Here is a 22,265-nt window from a genome sequence, read left to right on the forward strand (position 1 = left end):
TTTTTTTTTTTTTTCTTTTTGAGAGAGAGAGAGAGAGTGCTAGAGCAAGAGAGCGCACACACGCACACGCAGGGTAGAGGAGCAGAGAGAGAGAGAATCTTAAGCAGGCTCCAAGTTCAGCATAGCGCTCGACCCGAGGCTTCATCCCATGACCCTGGGATCATGACCTGAGCTGAAATCAAGAGTCAGTCACTCAACCAACTGAGCCACCCTGGTGCCCCGATACCAAACATTTATTTTATTTTATTTAAAAAAATTTTTTTAATGTTTTATTTATTTCTGAGAGAGAGAGAGAGCATGCGTGTGAGCAGGGGAGGGTCAGAGAGAGAGGGAGACACAGAATCTGAAACAGGCTCCAGGGTCTGAGCTGGCTGTCAGCACAGAGCCTGACGCCGGCCTCAAACCCATGAACCGTGAGATCATGACCTGAGCCGAAGTTGGACGCTTAACTGACTGAGCCACCCAGGCGCCCCAATACCAAACATTTATAATTGTGTGTAATTAATAAATCCATATTAAATATTTTTGTTGCTTTTTATTTCTTTTTAAAAATTTTTTAAATTTATTTTGCTCTACCTGGGAAGGGGCAGAGGAAGAGAGAGAGAATCCTAAGCAGCTTCCATGCTGTCAGTGCAGAGCCCTATGCTGGGCTCTTTTCCCATGAACCTGAGCCGAAATCAAGAGTCAAATGCCTCAGGGTGCCTGGGTGGCTCAGTTGGTAAGCGTCTGACTTCAACTTAGGTCATGATTTTGCTGTTTGTGGGTTCAAGCCCCACATCGGGCTCTATGCTGACAGCTCAGAGCCTGGAGCCTACCTTGGATTCTGTGTGTGTGTGTCTCTCTCTCTGCCCCTCCCCAACTTGCACTCTATCTTTCTTATTCTCTCAAAAATAAAATAAAACATTAAAAAAAGAGAGAGTCAGATGCCTAACCAACTGAGCCACCCAGGTGCCCCATTTTATTATTATTTTTGTGTAAGCTGTATGCTCAATGTGGGGCTTCAACTCATGACCCTGAGATCAAGAGTCACATGCTCTACTGACTGAGCCAGCCAGATGCCACCTTTGTTGCTTTTTAAACTTTTGTTTTTTTTTAATGTTTTATTTATTTCTAGGAGAGAGAGAGACAGCGTGAGCAGGGGAGGGTCAGAGAGAGAGGGAGTCACAGACTGAAACAGTCTCCAGGCTCTGAGCTGGCAGTCAGCACAGAGCCCGACGCGGGGCTCGAACCCACGAACCGCGAGATCATGACCTAAGCGAAAGTCGGACGCTTAACCAACTAAGCCACCCAGGCGCCCCTTTTTAAAGCTGATTTTATTTTGTCATTTAAGAGTGGTGTATCTTCCGCAGACTACTTTATTTCAAAATAAAATGATCGAGCACATTAGTACTATCACAATAGATTAAAAAGTAGCTTTTGAAACCGTTTTTTGAATGATAGCAAATGGACTAAGTTCAGCAGAGGTACATCTACCACCCTCCTTTATCATACCCATTAGGTTCAGTGTATTATTCTAAATCTGTTACTAAAATATCCAGCAAGTAGAAAAAAACAAGACTTGAAATTTATTCTGTGACCAGAGAAGTAAGTGGTAAGTCACACAATCCAGATGATTGTATGTAAATGTCACAGGTTATAAATGGTAGCTAGTCATTTCCGTGCTAATCAAGATTTTTAAAAATCTCAGTAGCCTACATGCTAAGAGAAAAAACAATTGCTTTGCATTTAGGTTTTTAAAGCCTTCCAACAGATACCATATGTTTGCACATATAGGTGGATTAGGAGGAACTTAACGGATGACCATGGGGGAGAAGAAGGGGAAAAATAGTTGGGGAGAGGGAGGGAGGCAAACCAAGAGAGATTCTTGAATGCTGAGAACAAACTGGGGGTTGATGGGGGTGGGGGGAAGGAGAAAGGGGGGTGATGGGCATGAGGGAGGGCACTTGTTGGGATGAGCACTGGGTGTTATATGGAAACCAACTTGACAATAAACTATTAAAAAATAAATTAAAAATGGGAAAAATAAATAAATAAAAATAAAACCTTTTTTGAAATGAAAAAAATAAAGCCTTCCATGTCTGCAAATAAGTTACTGTTCTTAGAAAAAGCAGTTCCAGTGGAATCTGTTACTGACTAGCTGGAATTAAAAATTGCCTAACTGGGATGTTTATTTTGAAGTTTTACTATACATGGATAGTATAGGAAAAGTATTCAAAACTCTCCTTTTTTCCCCCGAAACACTACTTTTTACATGTTGGTTGGGAGGATATAAAAAAATTCTTTTTTTTCTTTTTCTTTTTTTCCCATTTAGTTTGGATGCTCTTCCAAGAGTCACATGTCCAAACCATCCAGATGCAATTTTAGTAGAGGACTACAGAGCTGGTGATATGATCTGTCCAGAATGCGGTCTGGTTGTAGGTGAGCAGTTATTATGGTTTTAACTGAAATCACTGTTTTGGATACTTTGTGTATTTCCTAAAGTGTCTCTTAATCATTACATTTTGATTTTTTCCCCTACGGGTAATTCATACTTATTATAAAACAAAAAATTAGGAAAAGAAAACAAGAGTAAAATCAGAGATGCCATATTTTATTGTATATACAAATACATATATTTCATAATGTGGGGTATGAAGGAGCAATTAAAATTGAGGACAGCCAATCCAAAAGAAAAGGCCCTCAGTCCATGGTCTCCTGAGTCCTTAGTCTTAAATATTTGATGGGGTTTGGGGAGGGTGGTGGTGACACTTGTGTGTATGAAATAATGAATAAATTTAACCCAATTTTTGTGGCTGTTAGATATTTAAACATGATTTGTTTCAGGGTAGTAAAGGTATATCTGTACTGAGTCTCATTCAAGGCCTTTCAGTTAATAGATCCAGTTAAATAGAATGACATAAGAATTTGTAGTCTAAAATTGTTACTGTCAGAAATACTGCTTCTTAAAATTTTTTGTTTTGTTCCTACTTGCTTGCTTACCAGATATGTAGCTAAACTTTAGAATAGAGATGGTCTGTTAAAAATTATTCTTATGGTGGAGTTGTAGCTAGCAACTGAGAAAAGGCGTAATACTTAGCAGTTTGAAATGCTTAAAAATGAAAGTGCTAGTAGAATTGTGGGGTGTATAACAGAAACATTGGTGGTGGTATACCGTGGGATTCTGTTGGGGGATACCTGTAACATTCATCCAGGTAGCCTGCTTGCCTCAGACCTCCACTGAGAGGCTTAAATCATACAGAGTTGCTAATAGGAACTGAAATCCACTTACAGTTGAATTCTCCTCAGTAAGCAATATTAACAGCTGATGTATGCTGGGCACTTTTTAAAATGATTTACATATTCACTAGGTTTATCCTCAGAGAAACCTTTGTGGTGAGTACTCCTATTACCTTCATTTTAGAGATGGGAAACTGAAGTTTAGTGTGGCAGTGGAGCGCCACTGTCTGCATGGATCCAGTTTTCTATCCTGTATTGGCTTTTGTCATAAAATGAGTTTGGTCTGAGATTGGCAAACTGACCCACTACCTGTTTTATCTATAATCTGTCTGCTAAGAACAGCTTTTACATTTTTAAGTGGTTGAAAAAAATCAAAAGAATAATAATATTTGGAGACATGTGAAAATAGTATCAAATTCAAATTTTGGTTTCCATACATAAAGTTTTATTGGAACACAGCCAGGCTTGCTGGTTACATATTGTCCATGACTGCTTTCCCAGGGTGACAGTAGTGTTCTGTGGTTGTAACAGAAACCGTACATGGTACTGTCATCACCTCATACTGCCACCCAGGACACTGGAACTCCCAGTAATGTACTTTAACACTCCCCAGCATTTTGAGTACAAAGTTTATCTCCATGTTGCAGCATTTTATTTTGTTACCATTGCATACCCGTCATGTCAAAACAAAAAGAATAAAAGTGAACTTTGGAAGCCATGCTCTTAAGGTACAGTGGACTGTAGGTTATTTTGTTATTGATCAAGATGGAAGAGCTCTGTGTTTATTATGCAGTGATATTATAGCTCTGTTAATAGAATACAAGAAACTTAGACATAAGCACTCATCCTGCCAATTCGGTAAAACAGTGATCAGAAAATTTAGAAAATATAAAGTGGAATATCTCATCACAGCAGAATTTCTTCACAAAAATAAAAGAATGAAAATAAAGCTGCAGCTAAAATAAGTTTCTTAGTGGCTTATTTGTAGCTTATGCAGGGAAAGCCAACGATTAGTTAATGATGAGTTAATTAGTTCATGTTTGATTGTGGTAGTTGAAGAAATGTGTCCAGAGAAAATTTGTTTAAGATGAACTTGTTTAAGACAATTAGCCTCTCAGAAAAACAGTTGCTTGAAGAGTTGAGGATGTTGGGAGCAACACTGATAGTCAATCAATTAAACCAGACAGATTTCAAGTATTTTTCCTAGACTCTTGATGACTAGATAGATGTTACTGATACTGCTGAGTTATTTATTCAAGGACTCAATGCAGAGGGGTGCGTGGGTGGCTCAGTTGGTTAAGCATCCAACTTCGGCTCAGGTCATGATCTCCCAGTTTGTGGGTTTGAGCCCCGCATCAGGCTCTGTGCTGACAGCCAGCTCAGAGCCTGGAGCCTGTTTCAGATTCTGTATCTCCCTCTCTCTCTGACCCTCCCCTGCTCATGCTGTCTCTTTCTCTCTCTCTCAGAAATCAATAAAACGTTAAAAATTAAAAAAAAAAAAAAGGAGTCGACGCAGACTTTCTAGAGTTTTAATTATCTGCGTGGAACATCTGCAGGAGAAACTATTTTTTTTTTTTAATGTTTATTTTTAAGTGACAGAGAGATAAAGCATGAGCAGGGGAAGAAGGGCAGAGAGAGAAGGAGACACAGAATCTGAAGCAGGCTCCAGGCTCTGAGCTGGCTGTCAGCACAGAGCCTGATGCGGGGCTCAAACCCACAAACTGTGAGATCATGACCTGAGCTGAAGTCGGCCACTCAACCGACTGAGCCACCCAGGCACCTGAGGAGAAACTATTTTTAAAGAAATTACAAGAATGCTAATTCAGTACAACCTGAAGTGGAAACTGCTAAGATGTGTTATAACTGATGGTGGTAAAAATATGTGTGGAAGAAGAGTTAGTTGGAAAAATTTACAAAGATTGTGAAAATGTAAGGTTTTTACAGCGTATAGCTATTCATTGTATTCATCAGCAGGTAGTTGATAGAAGAGGTTTGAATCTATCCTGTAGTGAACTTCATTCACTCTTATGGACTTAACTGTCATCACTTCATTGAATCTTTGTCAGAAATAGAAGCTGAATCTTGACTTGCCCACCATACAGTAATTTGATAGCTTAGCTGCAGCAAAGTTTTCTTGTAATTGTTTTTGAGCTTAGGGCCATGGTTGAAATCTTTCTGAACCAGTACTGCCTTCAACCACTACTCTTTAACTGAATGGCTTTAAAAATTAGCTTTTGCTGCAGACTTGTTAATATTTCATAATGAGTTCAACCTAAAATTGGAAGGCAAAACAGTGCCTATATGTTAAAATTGCACTGTAACAAAATCAGTTTGACAACAACTAATTTGAATCCCAAATGATGTCAAATTGCTTTAATGTATTTTATATACTTTCATTGCTGTCAAAAGTTAAAACAGGAAGTAGGGTCTTCATTCCCACACATATCTGCTGCAAGTATATATTTAAAACTCAGGGGAGCCTGGGTGGCTTAGTCGGTTAAGCGTCCGACTTTCGCTTAGGTCATGATCTCACGGTTCGTGGGTTCGTGCCCCGCGTCGGGCTCTGTGCTGACTGCCGGCTCAGAGCCTGGAGCCTGTTTCAGTCTGTGACTTCCTCTCTCTGACCCTCCCCTGCTCACGCTGTGTCTCTCTCTCTCTCTCCTAGAAATAAATAAAAAACATTAAAAAAAAAAAAAAAAACTCAGTGTTTTAATCAGTGTTTTTCAGACCTGAATGTAAGTGCAGAGGAAATTTTCATATTTCCAAATCCGTTTAACTCTGCAGTTAAAGAGCTTCCACCTAACTTTCAATTGGGAGTGATTAATCTACAATGTAATGACATGTTAAAAGGCAAAATATCAGAAGAATGTAATAAAATTCTATAAATGCCTTTCAAGCAGTGAATATGCTCAGTTAAAATCATATGCTTGCAGATTAATATCAGTATTTGGCAGTACTTATCTGTGTGTGAAAAAGACTTTTTAAAAAGTGAAGTACATAAAATTCTGTTAACAGCATTGACAGATGAACATTTGTAATTGATTTTGATGATAGCACTAACTGAATTCCAATTAAGTGAAATAGTCTCAACCCAAAGAGAATGCTGTTCTTTCTCAGTAGTAGATTTGTATTACAACAAATTATTCTCAATTTTTGTATTTTTAATTTCATCAATAAAAAATCAATGGAGTTTTTCCTCTTTATGGAAGTACCTAGGTAGCATCCTCAGTTTAGCCTCTTGACTCACAAAGCCTAAAACATTTACCGTATGGCCCTTTCCAGACCAGGTTTGCCAATCCGTAAGTTGAATGAGAGCATTCTAATTCCAAAGTATAAAGATCAGACTGATAATATGTAAGAGCGAGACAGAAGATTGGAGATAATTTCAGCTTCTTGGGTCTCCTAAATGTAGCCATTTAAAACACAGTGCAGAAATATTGCATCATCTCTCCAGCCCTTCCATCAGCTTCGCTTCTACTTCAGCCTAGCAAGATACAGTTGGGTAAGATTAACCAACTTGAGGAGGAAGATCTAATTCACAAGGTTTACATGCTTTTTTTTGTGTGCCTGAAGTCCCTAACTTTTACTTGCATTTTTCTGCTTATATATAAACCAAAAGAAGTTAATTTTCTTTTAGTTTTGCTTTATTTATCAGTATTTAACACCAGCATTGGAACTACTATGTTTTATCCTAACTAAAGCAAGTAGGCTAAATTGTAAAGCCTGAAACTTAAAAAGAAAAAAAGAAAAAAAAAAGTCTGATTAAATTTCCTTTTTGTATACAGAAATATCTTTTTGTAACAATTGGTTTTTCAGACCTAAACTATAACAAACACCTGTTTTAAAATATACAGTATTAGCCTCATTCACGTATTTTTAGTTAAATCTAATTTAACCTGCAGTGTGTCCTGCAGGTGAAGAAGCTATTCCATGAGGGTGGGCAGGCAGGAGTCTGCTAACAAAGTTCTGTTTTGCTGAAGAGATTATCAATCAAATTATGTTGAAAAGAGCTTAATTGAACAGGACAGACCATGAGTCAAATTGTAAAAATACATGTACGTATGAACATATATACACAAACCCATATATTACTGTCATAGATCAATAATAAATTTAGATTCTACATATATCTAATTGAACTTGCATCAACTTGCTGGTTTATTTATTTTAAATTTTTATGATTTTTTTTTATTTTGAGAGAGAGTGCATAAGTGGGGGAGAAGGGCAAAGGGGGAGAGAGACCATCTCAAGCAGGCATCACACCCAGCATGGAGCCTGACGTGGGGCTCAATTCCAGGACCCTGGGTTCATGACCTCATGACCTGAGCCAAAATCAACAGTCGAATGCTCAATCTACTGAGTCACTGAGGCTCCCCCAGCTTGCCGGCTTAAAGGCATCTGCTCTTTGTTGCCAGCTCAGTTCTGCCTTTGTCTCTTAAGCTGTGGAGATAGGGAAGAAATCAGGCAAGGCAAATATTCCACAATCCGCTAAGGACAGAAAACTTGTGGCTTTTTTGTATTTGAGATATGGATGTTCATAGAGATTTAAATCTAGACGTCATCATGTGTCTCCTAATAAATAGTCTTGGTTTACATGGTTTGAATGTGTTTATTATAACATTTTGCCTTGTCTGAAACTTTTTAGATTATACCATATTTACTGAATAAGCATTTACTGCCTTTGGTTTAATCAGTGGACGACTTTAGAAATTGGAACTCTTAGCATTGTTTTTGGACAACTCTATACTTAATTAATACTTAATTTGGCTTAAAACTTAGGGCAGCCCATTGTCACTAACTCTTTTTTTTCCCTCTATTTATTTATTAGATAGCATGTAAATAGNATCCCATGACTCTGGGATCATGACTTGAGCCAAAACCAAGAGCCAGATGCTCAGCCAACTGAGCCACCCAGGCGCCCCTAGCTACTCTTAATTTCTAATTCAAGACCATATACTGCTCACCTGCCCTGTTTGGAGGCATATATTACCCTCACAACTGTCACCTTTAATGAGATAATTTGTAATACAAAAAATGTATTTATCCCATATGATAAAAATTGCATTTTGTCCAGTCGCCAACAACACTTTTTTTCTTTTTTTTACGGTCCTTTAAACCTTCATTCATAGGCTCCTTGAGGCCCACCACTGAATCTCAAACCCAGTGCTAAAGTGTTTTGGTTTTACTTAAAGAAGCATCATACTTAGAGGAGCCAGTTTCTGTTTCGATTACATCACAGACTGTTGGAGAACTTAATGGTTTATGGTAACCGTTTTATCTTGTTTATGGTTTTTGGGTCGGTCCTTTGGGAAGGACTTACCTGGGCCATTCTTTCCACATGGCACTGATTGGACCTGGAGGATTCACCTCCATGATGGCGTCTTCACCTGCATTTCTGGTTCCTCTCTGCTCTTTGGCCTCCCCACACAGGCCATACCCTAGGATTTCTCCTTAGCTATCTCAGAGTAGTCACATTTCATACATGGTGGTTGATTTCCAAGAGAACTATCCCAAGAGCATGTGTTTCAAGAGTGTGGAAGCTGGACTCGATTAGTTAAGGGCTATGCCTGGCATCAGATCACTTCCGTATTAGAATAGTCAGAGGGCCCACCTATATTGGAAGGAGTAGAGAAACAGGCACCAACCACCTCAGTGTCATAGACAGGGTCATGTTTCAGAAGAACATGTTGATGAGAGATATTATTGCTGCCATCTTTGGAAAACAGTTTGTCAAACATTTAGTGTCTTGTTTAATTTTTTTCCTCCAGTGCTTAAGTTGTGTGGTACTTAGTTTCACCTGTAACTTAGGTTGGTCCCAATATTTTGTGGCTATTTTAAATACTGTTTGGCATTTTAAATACTGTTTGGCATGTAATAATTGTCTAATTGACTTTCCTCTTTTATTTGAATTACAGGATTTATTTATTTTTTTTCTTTTTTGAGAGAGAGAGCATGAGTTGGGGGGATGGAGAGAGAGAGAGAGAGAGGATCTGAAGTGGACTCTGCACTGACAGCAGTGAGCCCAATATAGAGCTTGAACTCAGAAACCATGAGATCGTGATCTGAGCCGAAGTTGACAATCATTTGAGCCACCCAGGCGCCACTTGAATTATAGGATTTTTATTTTAGACATAGGAAGTATTTTGATTTGTCATTGGCTGTTTAATCTTACCAGTGATCTGTAGGATCTGGTACCTGATCTCTAAAATAAGCACAACTTTTAAAGCAAAGCTGTGTCATTTCTACCATGAAACTATAGGCTTTAACAGCACTGTTTTGTGGGATTCCCCCCAAAATCCTAAGTGTGATTGTGTCACTTTAAAAATTGAGCACTAGGTGGCAGTATAATCATATTTAGATTATCAGTTTTTTCATAAATTTGACCTTGGACATTGTTTATACTCAGCAAAGTATTAGGTTAGTAAGCTGCTGTAATAGCTGCTAAAACATGAAGTTGGTTATGACTTTTATAAATTAGGGTTTCAAATAAGGTGGTGTTTAGATCTAGTGGTTTCATTTCTAGTAAAAGCCACATTTTATGTACCATTTAAAACAATTATTTCGGGGCACCTGGGTGGCTCAGTCAGTTAAATGTCTGACTTCGGCTCAGGTCATGATCTCATTCATGGTTCGTGGGTTCGAGCCCCATTTCAGGCTCTTTGCTGATGTCCTGACAGCTAGCTCAGAGCCTGGAGCCTGTTTCAGATTCCGTGTCTCCCTTTCTCTGACCCTCCCCTGCTGATTCTCTCTCTCTCTCTCTCAGAAATAAATAAAACATTTAAAAACACCCTGAATTATTTCATTGTTCATAGAAGGAATATGAGGGAACAACCATAAAATAGTATAGGTAGATTTGAATGAGAAAAATGAGTCAATTTGATCTCTCTTTCCTAAAGTTATTCTGGATATTGTTTATACAGTGATTCTGAAGGATGTATGAATGTGCATTAAGGGGCACCTGGATTGTTCAGGTCATGATCTCACAGTTCATGAGTTCGAGCCCCACATTGTCTCTCTGCTGTCAGCACAGAGCACTTTGGATCCCTGTCCCCTTCTCTCTGTCCCTCCCCTGCTCTCTCTTATTCTCTCTCAAAAATAAATAAACATTAAAAAAAAAAAAAAGAATCAGATCTTTAAAGATTCCAGACCCCATTTCTAGAAATTCTAGCTTAGATCATACATATTAAGAAACATAAATCTATACTATTAAGTTTACAGTTTACCACAGTCTTTTTAGATCTTCTGTACTTTCAGAGTTTTCATATTTTCCATGTCTCCATACCTAGTCTGTATAGCCTGTAGAGCAGATATCTTATGTGTGTGCGTAACTCCTAGTATAACTAGGGGCCCTCGATTCTAGGTTTGGCTCTACTAGTTAATGAGCTATGTGACTATAACCAAATTATATAATTTCTCTAAGCTTAACCTTATGTGTAAAAATAAGTTATCCACCCACCCCACAATAGGGAGTAGGTACCATACATCTTGGAATTGTTAAGAGTCAAATGAGATAATATGTAAAACATATAGTATGATTTCAGTATGGGATTTCAGTGGTACATTTTTTGTGGGTACAAGTACTGTTTTTTCTTAACCTTATGGAAAAGTACGTGATTCTAAGTCATAGATGCCATTCTTCATAGCAAGTCACTTGTAAAATGTATTTGAGTGGGTCCAGCATAGTGAATGCTCTTCATCTGTATCATTTTAAAGATTCCTGGATTGCCATCTTTAAATTTGCATTAGTGTTTCCTAAAGGAAATATTCAGGTTTAATATGTTTAAGCTGTATTTTAAAATTAAGGAATATTCACTTTGAAATTCTTGCTTTGGCATTTCTTATAAGCCTTCAGAGACCACTTCTTACCTAATTTAGAACATTTAATTAATTATTATTATTATTATTATTTAGAAAGAGACTGTGTGAGCAGGGAAGAAGGGCAGAGGGAGGGAGAGAATCTCTGCAGGCTCCATGCTCAGTGTGGAGCCCAACACAGGGCTCGATCTCACAACCCTGGGATCATGATCTGAGCCGAAATCAAGAGTCGAACGCTCAACTGACTGAGCCGCCCAGGCACCACTAGAATTGTTAATGCTTTGATGCTACTTTACCTTAAGTATCAGAGAATTACTAACTTGGTTTACACAACTACTCTTTGAGGAACACTGAAGCTTGGAGTACTTACATAATTAGCTGACGATTCCATGTCTAGTAAGTGACAGAGCAGTTCAAACCAGGTCTGTAGGACTTAACAGGCCTGTTTCTGTTACAGCACTGTGCTGGTCAGGGAGAGTGAGAGAGGCAGAGGTATGAGCAGCTCTGGCTAGTGTGTGAAAGGGAGCAGGGTGCATTCACACAGCATAGCACGGTAAAAGCTCTATTACAGATCTTCCAACTTTGGTGAGAACGCAAAGGAAGGAAGGAAGCAATGATTTCCTGGGGAAATTACTGTTGAATTTACATTGAAACATGATCATTAAGCATGAGTAAGGGTTTATGGAGGGAAGGTCATTCCAACTGGAGGGAAAAAGAAACATATGCCGTAGGATAGAGGCCTGAAAGTAGTAGTATGGGAATGACTCAAATTATTGTGACTAATGTTAGGATGCATCATTTTCCAGCATTTTCCAACACGACTGCCACCACTGGACATGGATTGATAGTTCTTTAGTACAGGAGTACAGGATGAATAAGCACAGCAGTCCACGTGAGGCTTCTGGAAACAGGTTACAGTGAAGAGGAGCAGGGATCCAGTGGACTTACCAAAATTCTCCTGATATAGCTCACTAGAAGAAAGTTATAGAAAAGAAATGATATTTTGTGATTTCTGAAATAAAGTTTCCATAATGTTTCTATTAAATGTTGTCAGAGGGGTGCCTCGATGGATCAGTCGGTTGAGCGTCTGACTCTGGATTTTGGCTCAGGTCATGATCTCCTGGTTTGTGGGATCGATCCCTGTGTTGGGCTCTGCACTGACAGTGTGGAGCCTTCTTGGGATTCTCTCTCCCTGTCTCTCTGCCCCTCCCCTGCATGTGCATATGCTCTCTCGCTTGCTCGCTCTCTCGCTCATAAATAATTTTTTTAAAAAGCCAGAAAGAAATAATGTAGCACAAGGAGACAAACACCATAATAAAACTGTTCGAGATAATAATTAGCTGACTTAACATTCTAGGAAATTGGATCAGTAAAGCAGAGAAGAAACCTGAGAATATAAGGTGTGAATGAGAAAGTGGTAAAGACAAGATAGCCATTATGGTTCTACTTGAAGATTCAGATGAATATTGTATTAAAGGTTCAATAGAAGAAAATGTTACATTGTACTGGAAGACCCTCAGGGCTGCATGTCAGGAATCCACACACCAGTGGGGAATGTCTTTTAAACATTTAAAAAATGTTATTAGTAAAGACTTGCAAATAATCAGCCAGTAAAATTAACTCTGATTCCTTGGTTTGTTGTGTGGCAGAAAAAGGAAATCCTAGAACAGTCTTTTTTTAATGAACTTCTACATAAATCCCACAAAACACAGTGCTTAATTCTATTTGCTGATTGTCATGTAGAAGAGCATTGATGACTATTTGCTTATATTTCTGGTTCTTCTCTTTTGAGCTACATGGTACACTGATGTTTTCCCACCTTAAAAAAATTCTTTTTTATAGTTTATTTTTGAGACAGAGACAGAACATGAGCAGGGGAGGGGCAGAGAGAGAGGGAGACACAGAATCCAAAACAGGCTTTAGGTTCTGGGCTGTCAGCACAGAACCCGATCCGGGGCTTGAACCCACGAATCCTGAGATCATGACCTGAGCTGAAGTCGGACGCTTAACCGACTGAGCCACCCAGTTGCCCCTATTTTCCCACCTTTTTAAAAGTTCAGCATCAGTCCTTGACTGGCTTTGGCCAAGGACGTGTGAGTGGAAATACTACCATTAGAAACTGTGTATAAGTCAGTGCATAACTTACCGCACTCCCTTCTCCCTAGCATGTCTCAAGTGGCAGGGATTCTATCATCTTGAATAAGGATGGCATAGAAAGCCGGCCTGCCCCTATACAGACATGTCGTATGAATAAGAAAGATCTTCATTTTAAGCCACTAATCTTCTAAAATATTTCTTACTCCAGAATAACTTAATTTATCTTAACACATAAGGACTAGAAAACTAATAACCCACAAACAACTATGGCTAGCTTTTATAATGTAAAAGATAGTATGTTAAGAAAGGCTATGGTTTGCTAAGATGATATTTAATGAACTCTTATACATTCCTAATATAAGATACTCTGCATTAGAGTAGAATGATGTTTTAATAGATGACTATTGCAGTTCACCTGTTATTTTTATGCAGGTGAAATATTGGAGACATTTCTATTTTAAATCAAAGGCATTGTTTTGAAAGTTCTGACAAGCGCTTTCGATATAGTATAGAAATGGGAGTTAAACATTGGAAAGGGAACAAGTTCTTAGCCACTGATGAGATTCTATATCTAGAATATTCAGATCAAATTTTAAAAATTAATAGTCTATTAAAAGTGGCTGAATATAAGCATATAAAATATTGCAGCAATTACTAGTTAGAAAATGAGATTTTTAACAGAAAAAATTAGATCTAGTCATAAATGTGACATACATATAATCTAAAAGAAGAGTTGGAGAAAGAGTATATTCCCTTGTCTGAAAAGATTGATGATAATTCTGTCATTCCCAAAATCATGGATAGGTTTGGTGTAGCTTTAATTCAAAACCAACAGTATTTTGGTGGAAGTGAATTTTTAGTTTTTATTTATTGAGGTATAATTGCATGCAGTAAAGCACACAGATCCCAGATACACAGTTTGCATCTTGACATTGCATGTGCCAGTGTAATCACACTAATCAGGATGTTTAGACCATTTTCTTTCATTCTCAGAAGTTCCCTTATGTTTCTTTCTAATCTGTCACCTCTGACCCCCAGCCCAGCAGCAACCATTGTACTGATTTCTGTCTTCACAGATTATTTTGCCTGTTTTTGAACTTCCTATAAAATTTTACTTATTTATTTATTTTGAAAGAGACAGAGCTAGCACATGAGCAGGGGAGGGGCGGGCAGAGAGGGAAAGAGAAAAATTCCCAAGCAGGCTCCACCCTACACGGGGCTCAAACCCCCGAAACCGAGAGATCATGACCCGAGCAGAAACCAAGAGTCACGCTTAACCAGCTGAGCCACGCTTCCTATAACTAGAATTATGTAGTATTTGTTGTTTAGTAACTGACTTTTCTCAGGCTCAGAATAGTTTCTAAATGCATTTACATTATTGCATGTATCGGTTTATTTGCTGAGGGATATTTCATTGTATACATTTTCCTGTTAATGGACACTTGGGTTGTTTCCAGTTTTTAGCTAATATGAGTAATGCTGCTGTGGACAGTCTTGTATGAGACTTTTGCAGGTAAATTTCCATTTATGCCAGCTTGTGAGGTAGGTGCCAAAGTAGTTGGTGTGAATGGTTTTGGCAATTATTATCAAATTTTTCTTGAAAAATAAGGAGGTGAAACTTCACTCTCTTTAGAATATGGTAAGATATTTTAGTTCATACTCTTTAGACAGCACTCTAATACCTGGATTGAGAACTGTACATGTGTGTAACAGACAGTATATACATGAACATACATGTTGAGTGTTTTCACTTTTTTGGATGGGGAACCTGATCANCTATTAATTTTCTGGGTTGTTTCCTTGGCTGTGATCACAGTATTTGTAATCACACTTTAGATGGATGAATGTCCTGTTACATATATTACGGTAGTGGTATTACTTTGACAATTATAAATCCTCATATGTAGACTTTCTGTCTGGTGTTCACTTTACAGAAATCAGTGTTTGGTTAAGAATGCAGCTGGTAAAAATTGGCATGTTTTTCCTGCTTGTGGAACATTAAAGGATATGGGAGGGTATGTGTGTGTGTGCGTGTGTGTGTGTGTGTGTGTGTGTGTGTGCCCATGTGTTTATTGGCAGGCTTCTTGGCCAAAGGTTGATTATACACTTACCCTTGAAAAGACTCTGGATTGCAGTTTTCTTCCAGAGCATTTTTTAAAATGCTGCCTCATTTAGGTTTCTTTAAATGAAAATCCTTTCTGCACTCTGATTTTTCTGAACGGTCTGCCCTATTTTGTTACTCGTGCACTTAATCTGGTGCTCTAGTTATAGTCTCATGATGTGCTCTTTGAGTTATTTTGGAAATTTTATTTCTTATAAATGCTATGTTTTGAGCAGTGAAATATAAAAAGAGGGAATGGCTCTTAGCATAAATCACAGATTGTTGAATGAGTCATGTAGATTGTTCCCACGTATGTGGAAAAGTTACGTCACTACTCGGTTCTGGCTTTTCTATTTATACTCTCCTAGGCCAGCTCTCCCCAACCCCCTTTCCTCCCTAATCCATCCTACCTTTTTAAAGGCAATGCAAAGCAACCAATAAAAGAGACTTTTGGTAGATTATTTTGGGGCCAAAAGGAAAATGCTATGAAATAAAGTATTAGCCAAGATGTTTCATCTTTAGATTACTAGAGAGACTTAAAAAGATGTGAGCATACCTACCTGCCCTTTTCACTTACACTGTTCTCTTCATTCATTCATTAAACAAATGAATGACGACATTTGAGTTTTTATTTGAACTTAGAATTTTTCGTAACTCCAGATATGAGGGCCATAGTGTTTTTCATATTGTGCATGTTTGTGTATTTTTGTTTTTTTGACTAGGAAAGTTAGATTCACTTTTTTTTTCTTTGAAAATATACTGCATGGATACATGATGGTATCACTTTAACTGGCGGATGCTATTAAAGCAGCTGACCTGTTCTGGTATGTGTGATACACATTTGATGAATAGAGCTTTTCATGGAACAGGCACAATATGATCTAATTTTAATTTAAGGGAAAAAAATACACATGAATTAAAAAGGTAGAAGATGTATATACCAAAATATTTACAGTGGCTTTCCCTGGTGTTGAGAACACAGGTAATTTTGTTTTTGTTTTGTGCACGCGCGTGCACACACACACACAATTTGTAAGCAAGATTATAATTCTTTTATAAAAAGGAAGAAAAATCAATGGTCTCTGAGATGCGGGATTTGTTTAGTTAGTACTGCAGTAAGACCTCAGTCCATAACTGAAGGTTTTGTTACTTTCGGGTAGGTTTTTAAAATCTTAATTTATATAATTAGAATTGCTTCCCAAGTTTAGTGATGCTTATCTTTTTGAGGGGGAAGCGGAAAAATGCATCATGACAGTCCCTTCCTTTTCTCTTTATTTTGGGCCACCTGCTCAATCTCTCATCTACTGAAGTTGCTCTATAAACCGATCTCCCTGCTTTCCTTGGCCATTCTGACCACACACAGGTGTGGCACATGGGCCCCTGAGTCTCGTCTCCATTCCCGAGTAACAGGAAATAGTCCTAGTGATATCTGGTTACTCCCGAGTGTTTTGAGTGTTCAAAGAAAAATAAATTATTCCAGAACCATCAGGAATGAGTGATTCTTTTGCATATTTACCTGCTTCCTTAAATATAACACTAAGATTAGATTAAGATTACTATACTTGGTTCATAAGCATTTAAATTAATGTACTACATAGTATTTCAGAGGATTTAACAGTGTCTGCATTCAGTTCCTTCCTTTTGTCTTTGTCCTTCTCGTCACATACTTGCAGCAGAGCACTCTGCTGCTTTTAAAGTCTCAAAAGGAGGGAAATATCAGAATATGTGTCATATTATTTTCATTTTCATGGTAGGAAATAGCTAATATCAAGCACTCACCTGGAACTTTTTAATCACTTTACATGTGCTGTACCTGTTTTGGTTTATTTAGTCTTTACAATCTTTGGACTGTGTGGTTATTGAGGAGATTTAAAGCTGAGAAATGGCACCATAGTTAAAGTGGCAAATGGTAGAGTCCCTAATTTCTACCATTTCTTTCTCCTTTCTGTTTAGGCAGCAGTGAAAATGGTCTGGTTTCTGCTTTCGATTTTGTCATGCTTAGGTGGAAAAGCTCACGTTACAAATGCAGTATAGAACAGTCTTTGGGATCTGTGGTGCATTTCAGTTCTAGTTGTGTCATCTTATGCAATTTTATTTCTAAAGTGGAAACAAAAGTGGTACCTACCTTTATCAGGCTGCGAGGATTAAAAGAGAACATGTACACAATGACTAGCATGGGCAGGTGTTCAGTGTTAATAACTCTTGTCGCTGTGGGCTTGTCCCAGCTACTGAGCAGTGACCAACCAGATCTGTTTGTATCTGGTTTCCTAGTGTGACCTGTTTTACCACTGGCCCTTTGCTTAAAAAGAAAAGATTCCCTACCTGGCTTTCTCCTCATTAATTCTAGGCTTAACATTTTACTCTGTGTATATTATTTGGCCAAAAATATTTTTTCATCCAATAGTTAGTAAAGCATAAGCTTCAACTTAGTGTTTTGCAAAGCATTTTCCATGAAAGCTTAATGACTTTTTATATGAAACTCTGCATTAATACCATTATGAAAAGTGCTTTCTGGTTTTTTCTATGCTCCTTGGAAATTTTGGTTTCGAGTCACATTTATCTTTGGATCACATATGAGTAGCTTTATTTTGCTGTTTGTGTTTATTTTGACTAATACTTTTTTCTTCTAAAAGTTAGACTATTGCTAATCAAAGCATAATGTTTAAAAAGGGTTATTATTGGACTGGCACCACAGTTAAAGGAATGCTTTAGGACAGATGTCTCATACCTGATACTTAAGCTGGAGCCTAGATGTCCATGTTGAGATTTCCTGGGAAAAAAGAGGTTGAGCTGGGCGTTAAAGAGTGTTCAGTAGATTCTATTTAGATTTGTGCTTATATTTTTAGGTGACCGAGTTATCGATGTGGGGTCTGAATGGCGAACTTTCAGCAATGATAAAGCAACAAAAGATCCATCTCGAGTTGGAGACTCTCAGAATCCTCTTCTGAGTGATGGAGATTTGTCTACCATGATTGGCAAGGTAATAAATCCACTCAGCAGGAAACAGAAGTGTGGACTGACCAAAGACCTAGGGGGTTGGGAACTTTGCAAAAGTGTTGGTCTCTGCCCCCGTGAGGAATCTTGACCTGGGAATAAGATTTACCAGTAATACTGTTGTGAATGATTGTTCCCTTATACATTTCTTCCACACAGATCAAAATTTACAGTCTTTATATCTCAGGCCCTTGTTTTCATAAAGCACATTATGCACAAAAATTGAGTATAGAATGATCTTTATGAGTTTTTATTGATATGTTCCTTGAATATTATGAATGTCTTCCTCCACCCCACCCCACATTACCTAAGATGAATCGTAGGTCAGTATAACCTATTCTCTAATATTGGTGAATTTATGACTTACCCAGATGACATATATAAGCTTCACGTTCCTCATCAGTAAAGTGAGAATAAGGGTGCCTCATAGAAGCATTGAGGGTTACATGGGAATGTACCGTACAGTATGTATAACACAGCATGTAGTGTGTGTTCAGTAAGTGGTAGCTGCTGCTATTAGATAAGGCAGGAGTGTAATCTGTCTGGCAACCTGGCTTTTTTTTTTTTTTTCTCTCTCATCTGAATTGGAAGTAGTAGTGGCAGTATTCCAGAGAACTAATCAAGTGATGCTATTTCAGGACTTCATCTATACTACTGCATAAGTTATTAATTGTTTTTTCATGCTCTATAAAATACATATAAAATTTGAAAAACGGTGTAGGCTAGGTTAAAAGTTGATAATATCTTAAGTAGGTGATTTCTTTTTTTTTTTTTTTTTTTTTTTTTTTTTTTTTTGTAAAATTTTTTNTCATTGCCATGTAGTATTCCATGGTATAGATTTCTGCATTTGCTTTAGCCTTATAGGCTGAGTAAAAAGTATACAGAGGACATTTTAAAATCTAAGGCTGCAACTAATGGACACTGTGACTTTTTTAAATGTTTATTTCTTAATAGGAAATACATGACTCATAACACACATGTAAAAAGAACACAATAGATTTTCTCTAACGCAGTTCCTCCCACAACCCCCTTTCCCTGTCAAGAACATGGTAACCACTATCACTAGTTTTCTCCCGTATCCTTTGACAGTTGTTTATGCCTGCATGGCAAAAATTCTCAAGATGCTACATTTGTCATATACAAATTTCTGCATGTATTTGGGAATATTTCTGGACACTGTCCTTTCTCTCTCCTGGTCTAGTCAGTCACATGTCACATCACACTGTGTTAATATCCAGTAGTATTAGGAGAAAGAATATTGCTCTTCTTTCTTAGCATTTTCTTCACTAGTCTTTTCCATTTAAAGGTTAGGATCACTTTGTTTAAAAAAAATTGGTTATTATTTTCAGTGAGGTTTTGGTTAGACTTACTTGCCACTTGACTTAGAAAATAGACTTCTTCCTGATAAATCTTCCTGTCCAGAAACATAGTAGGTCTTTCCATTTCCTTAAGTTGTGTGTGTCCTTCAGAGGATGTCATAAAGGTCTTGAATGTTTAAGTTGATTCTTAGATACTTCCCTTTTTTGTCGTTTTGTATTGGCGGATTTGTTTATCATTGTCTTCTGTTTAGTTATACATGTGAAAGCTATTGATTTCTATTTTGACCTTGCCTCCAATGAATTCTGTTATTTTTAGCAGTTTTACAGTGATTTGAGTGTTCTAGGTGTACAAAAATACTATCTACAAATAGTTTATCGCCTCCTTCTCAAATTAGTACTTTAAAATTTTCTCTTGCCTAATTTTAAAATAATTACACCAGTATAGTTAGTATAATTTTTATCTAATTACATTATGTAATTATAATTACATTATATTGGCTAGTTTTCCTTGTACAGGCCTACCTCCGAGATACTGTGGGTTTGGTTCCAGACCACCACAGAAAGCAAATATTGCAATAAAGAGAGTCAAATGCCTTTTTTTAGTTTCTTGTACATACAAAAATCATACTTATGCTTTACTATAGTCCATATATTAAGTGTGCAGTAGCATTATGTCAAAAAAATGCATGTAACTTAAAAATATTGTATTGCTAATAACCATAACCTGAGCTTTCAGCAAGCTGTAGTCTTTTTGTTGGGTCTTGCCTCTATGTCGATGGTTTCTGAATGGTAGGTGACTGTGGCAAAAAATTTTTTAAATTATTTATTGATTTTGAGAGAAGACACATGTGCACGTGCAGGCAGGGGAGGAGGGTGGGGAGAGAGAGAGTCTCAAGCAGGTTCTGTGCCATCAGCACAGAACCCAGTGTGGGGCTCAATCCCATGATTTTGAGTGAGAGCATGACCTGAGCAGAAATAGAGAGTCAGACACTTAACCAACTGAGCTACCCAGGTACCCTGGAGATTTCTTAAAACGAGACAATAATGAAATTGGCTCCGTCAATTGACTCTTCCTTTTCACAAAAGTGATTTCTCTGTAGCTCACGATGCTGTTTGATAGCGTTTTACCCACAGTAGAAGTTCTCTCAAAATAGGGGGTCAGTCCTCTCAAACCCTGTGGCTGCTTTCTCGACGAAGTTTATGGAAGTCCTAGATGGCATCTTCCAGTAGAAGGCTGTTAGATCTATGTTGAAAATCTGCTGTTTAGTGTAACCACCTTCATGAATTCTCTTAGATGCATCTTCTAAATAACTTGCTGCAGCTTCTACATCAGCACCTGCTGCTTCACCTTGCACTTTCTGTAGTAGAGACCGCTTCTTTCCTTAAGCCTCACGAACCAACCTCTGCTAGCATCCAAATTTCTCCTGCAGCGTCCTCATCTCTCTCTGCCTTCACACAGAGGAAGAAAGGGCTTTCCTCTGGATTAGGCTTTGGCATAAGGGAATGTTGTGGCTGGTTTGATTTTCTCTGCAGATCACTAAAACTTTCTCCCTGTTAGCAGTATGGCTATTGCATTTTCTTATCATTGGAGTAGCACTTTTAATTTTCTTCAAGAACGTCCCCTTTGCTATTTGGCACAAGAGGCCTATCTTTTGGCCTTTTCCAGCTTTTGACTTGCCTTCCTCACTAAGCTTAACATTTGTAGCTTTTGATTTAAAATGAGAAACATAGGACTGTTCCTTTGACTTGAACACAGAGAGGCCATTATAGGGTTATAATTAGTCTGATTTCAGTATTGTTGTGTCTCAGGGAATAGGGAGGCCTGAAGAGAGGGAGAAAGGTGGGGGAACCAGCTGCTCAGTGGAGCAGGGAGAACACACAGATTTATTAAGTTTGCCATCTTAGAAGTGTGCAGTTTGTGGAGTCCCAAAACAATTACGAGAGTAACATCAAAGATCACCGATCACCATAATATAATGAATAAGTTTGAAATATTGCAAGAATGTGACATAGAGATCTGGAGTCAGGACATGCTGTTGGAAAAATGTTGCCAATAGACTTGATCCATGTAGGGTTGCTACAAACCTTCCATTTGTTGACATCAACAACAACAAAAACAAAATACAGTCTCTGCTAGTGCACTGAAGTGAAGCACAGTGAAACAGAATATGCCTTTTTCTCTCCATTAATCATTGCTCTGGCTAGAGCCTGGAAGAGTGATTTTCTAATATGAAGAAGTACCCACCCATTTGTAGTGTTTCGTGAGTCTATCAAAAAGTGGCTTTTGAGTTTTGTTTGCTTGCCTTTATAGCACCTTTGGAGATGGTCCTTTGATTTTTCTCCTTAGGTCTTTAATGTGATAGTTTGTATTATTGGATTGTCTCACAGATGTTCATTGAAACCATCTTCCCGTGGTATTTGTTCTACTAAGGAATAGGGAGGCGGCACAGGGTAGATTTCTCGGGCATATGGAGTCAGATCGTGTAAGTTAGGTTTTCTTAGAAATGTCTGTTCGTTCATTCTTGTAAAACTTTTTTTCCATAAGCTTATAAAACTTTGTTTTATAGGGTACAGGAGCTGCAAGTTTTGATGAATTTGGCAATTCTAAGTACCAAAATCGGAGAACAATGAGTAGTTCTGATCGGGCAATGATGAATGCTTTCAAAGAAATCACTACGATGGCAGACAGAATCAACCTCCCTCGAAATATAGTTGTAAGTTCT

The 22,265-nt window shown here is 37.9% G+C and overlaps 1 protein-coding gene across 1 annotated transcript in view; it reads left to right on the top strand.

Annotated features, from left to right (window-relative positions):
- GTF2B (general transcription factor IIB) overlaps positions 1–22,265 on the top strand; it is a 31,089-nt gene that overhangs the window by 3,701 nt on the left and 5,123 nt on the right. The window contains exons 2-4 of the mRNA XM_077746155.1: positions 2,312–2,418; positions 18,076–18,209; positions 22,110–22,256. Coding sequence (XP_077602281.1) covers positions 2,312–2,418; positions 18,076–18,209; positions 22,110–22,256 — 388 coding nt within the window. The remainder of the gene's footprint in view (positions 1–2,311; positions 2,419–18,075; positions 18,210–22,109; positions 22,257–22,265) is intronic.

Source organism: Crocuta crocuta, unplaced genomic scaffold (assembly GCF_008692635.1).
Source record: "Crocuta crocuta isolate KB4526 unplaced genomic scaffold, BGI_CrCroc_1.0 scaffold48, whole genome shotgun sequence".
Taxonomy (NCBI): domain Eukaryota; kingdom Metazoa; phylum Chordata; class Mammalia; order Carnivora; family Hyaenidae; genus Crocuta; species Crocuta crocuta.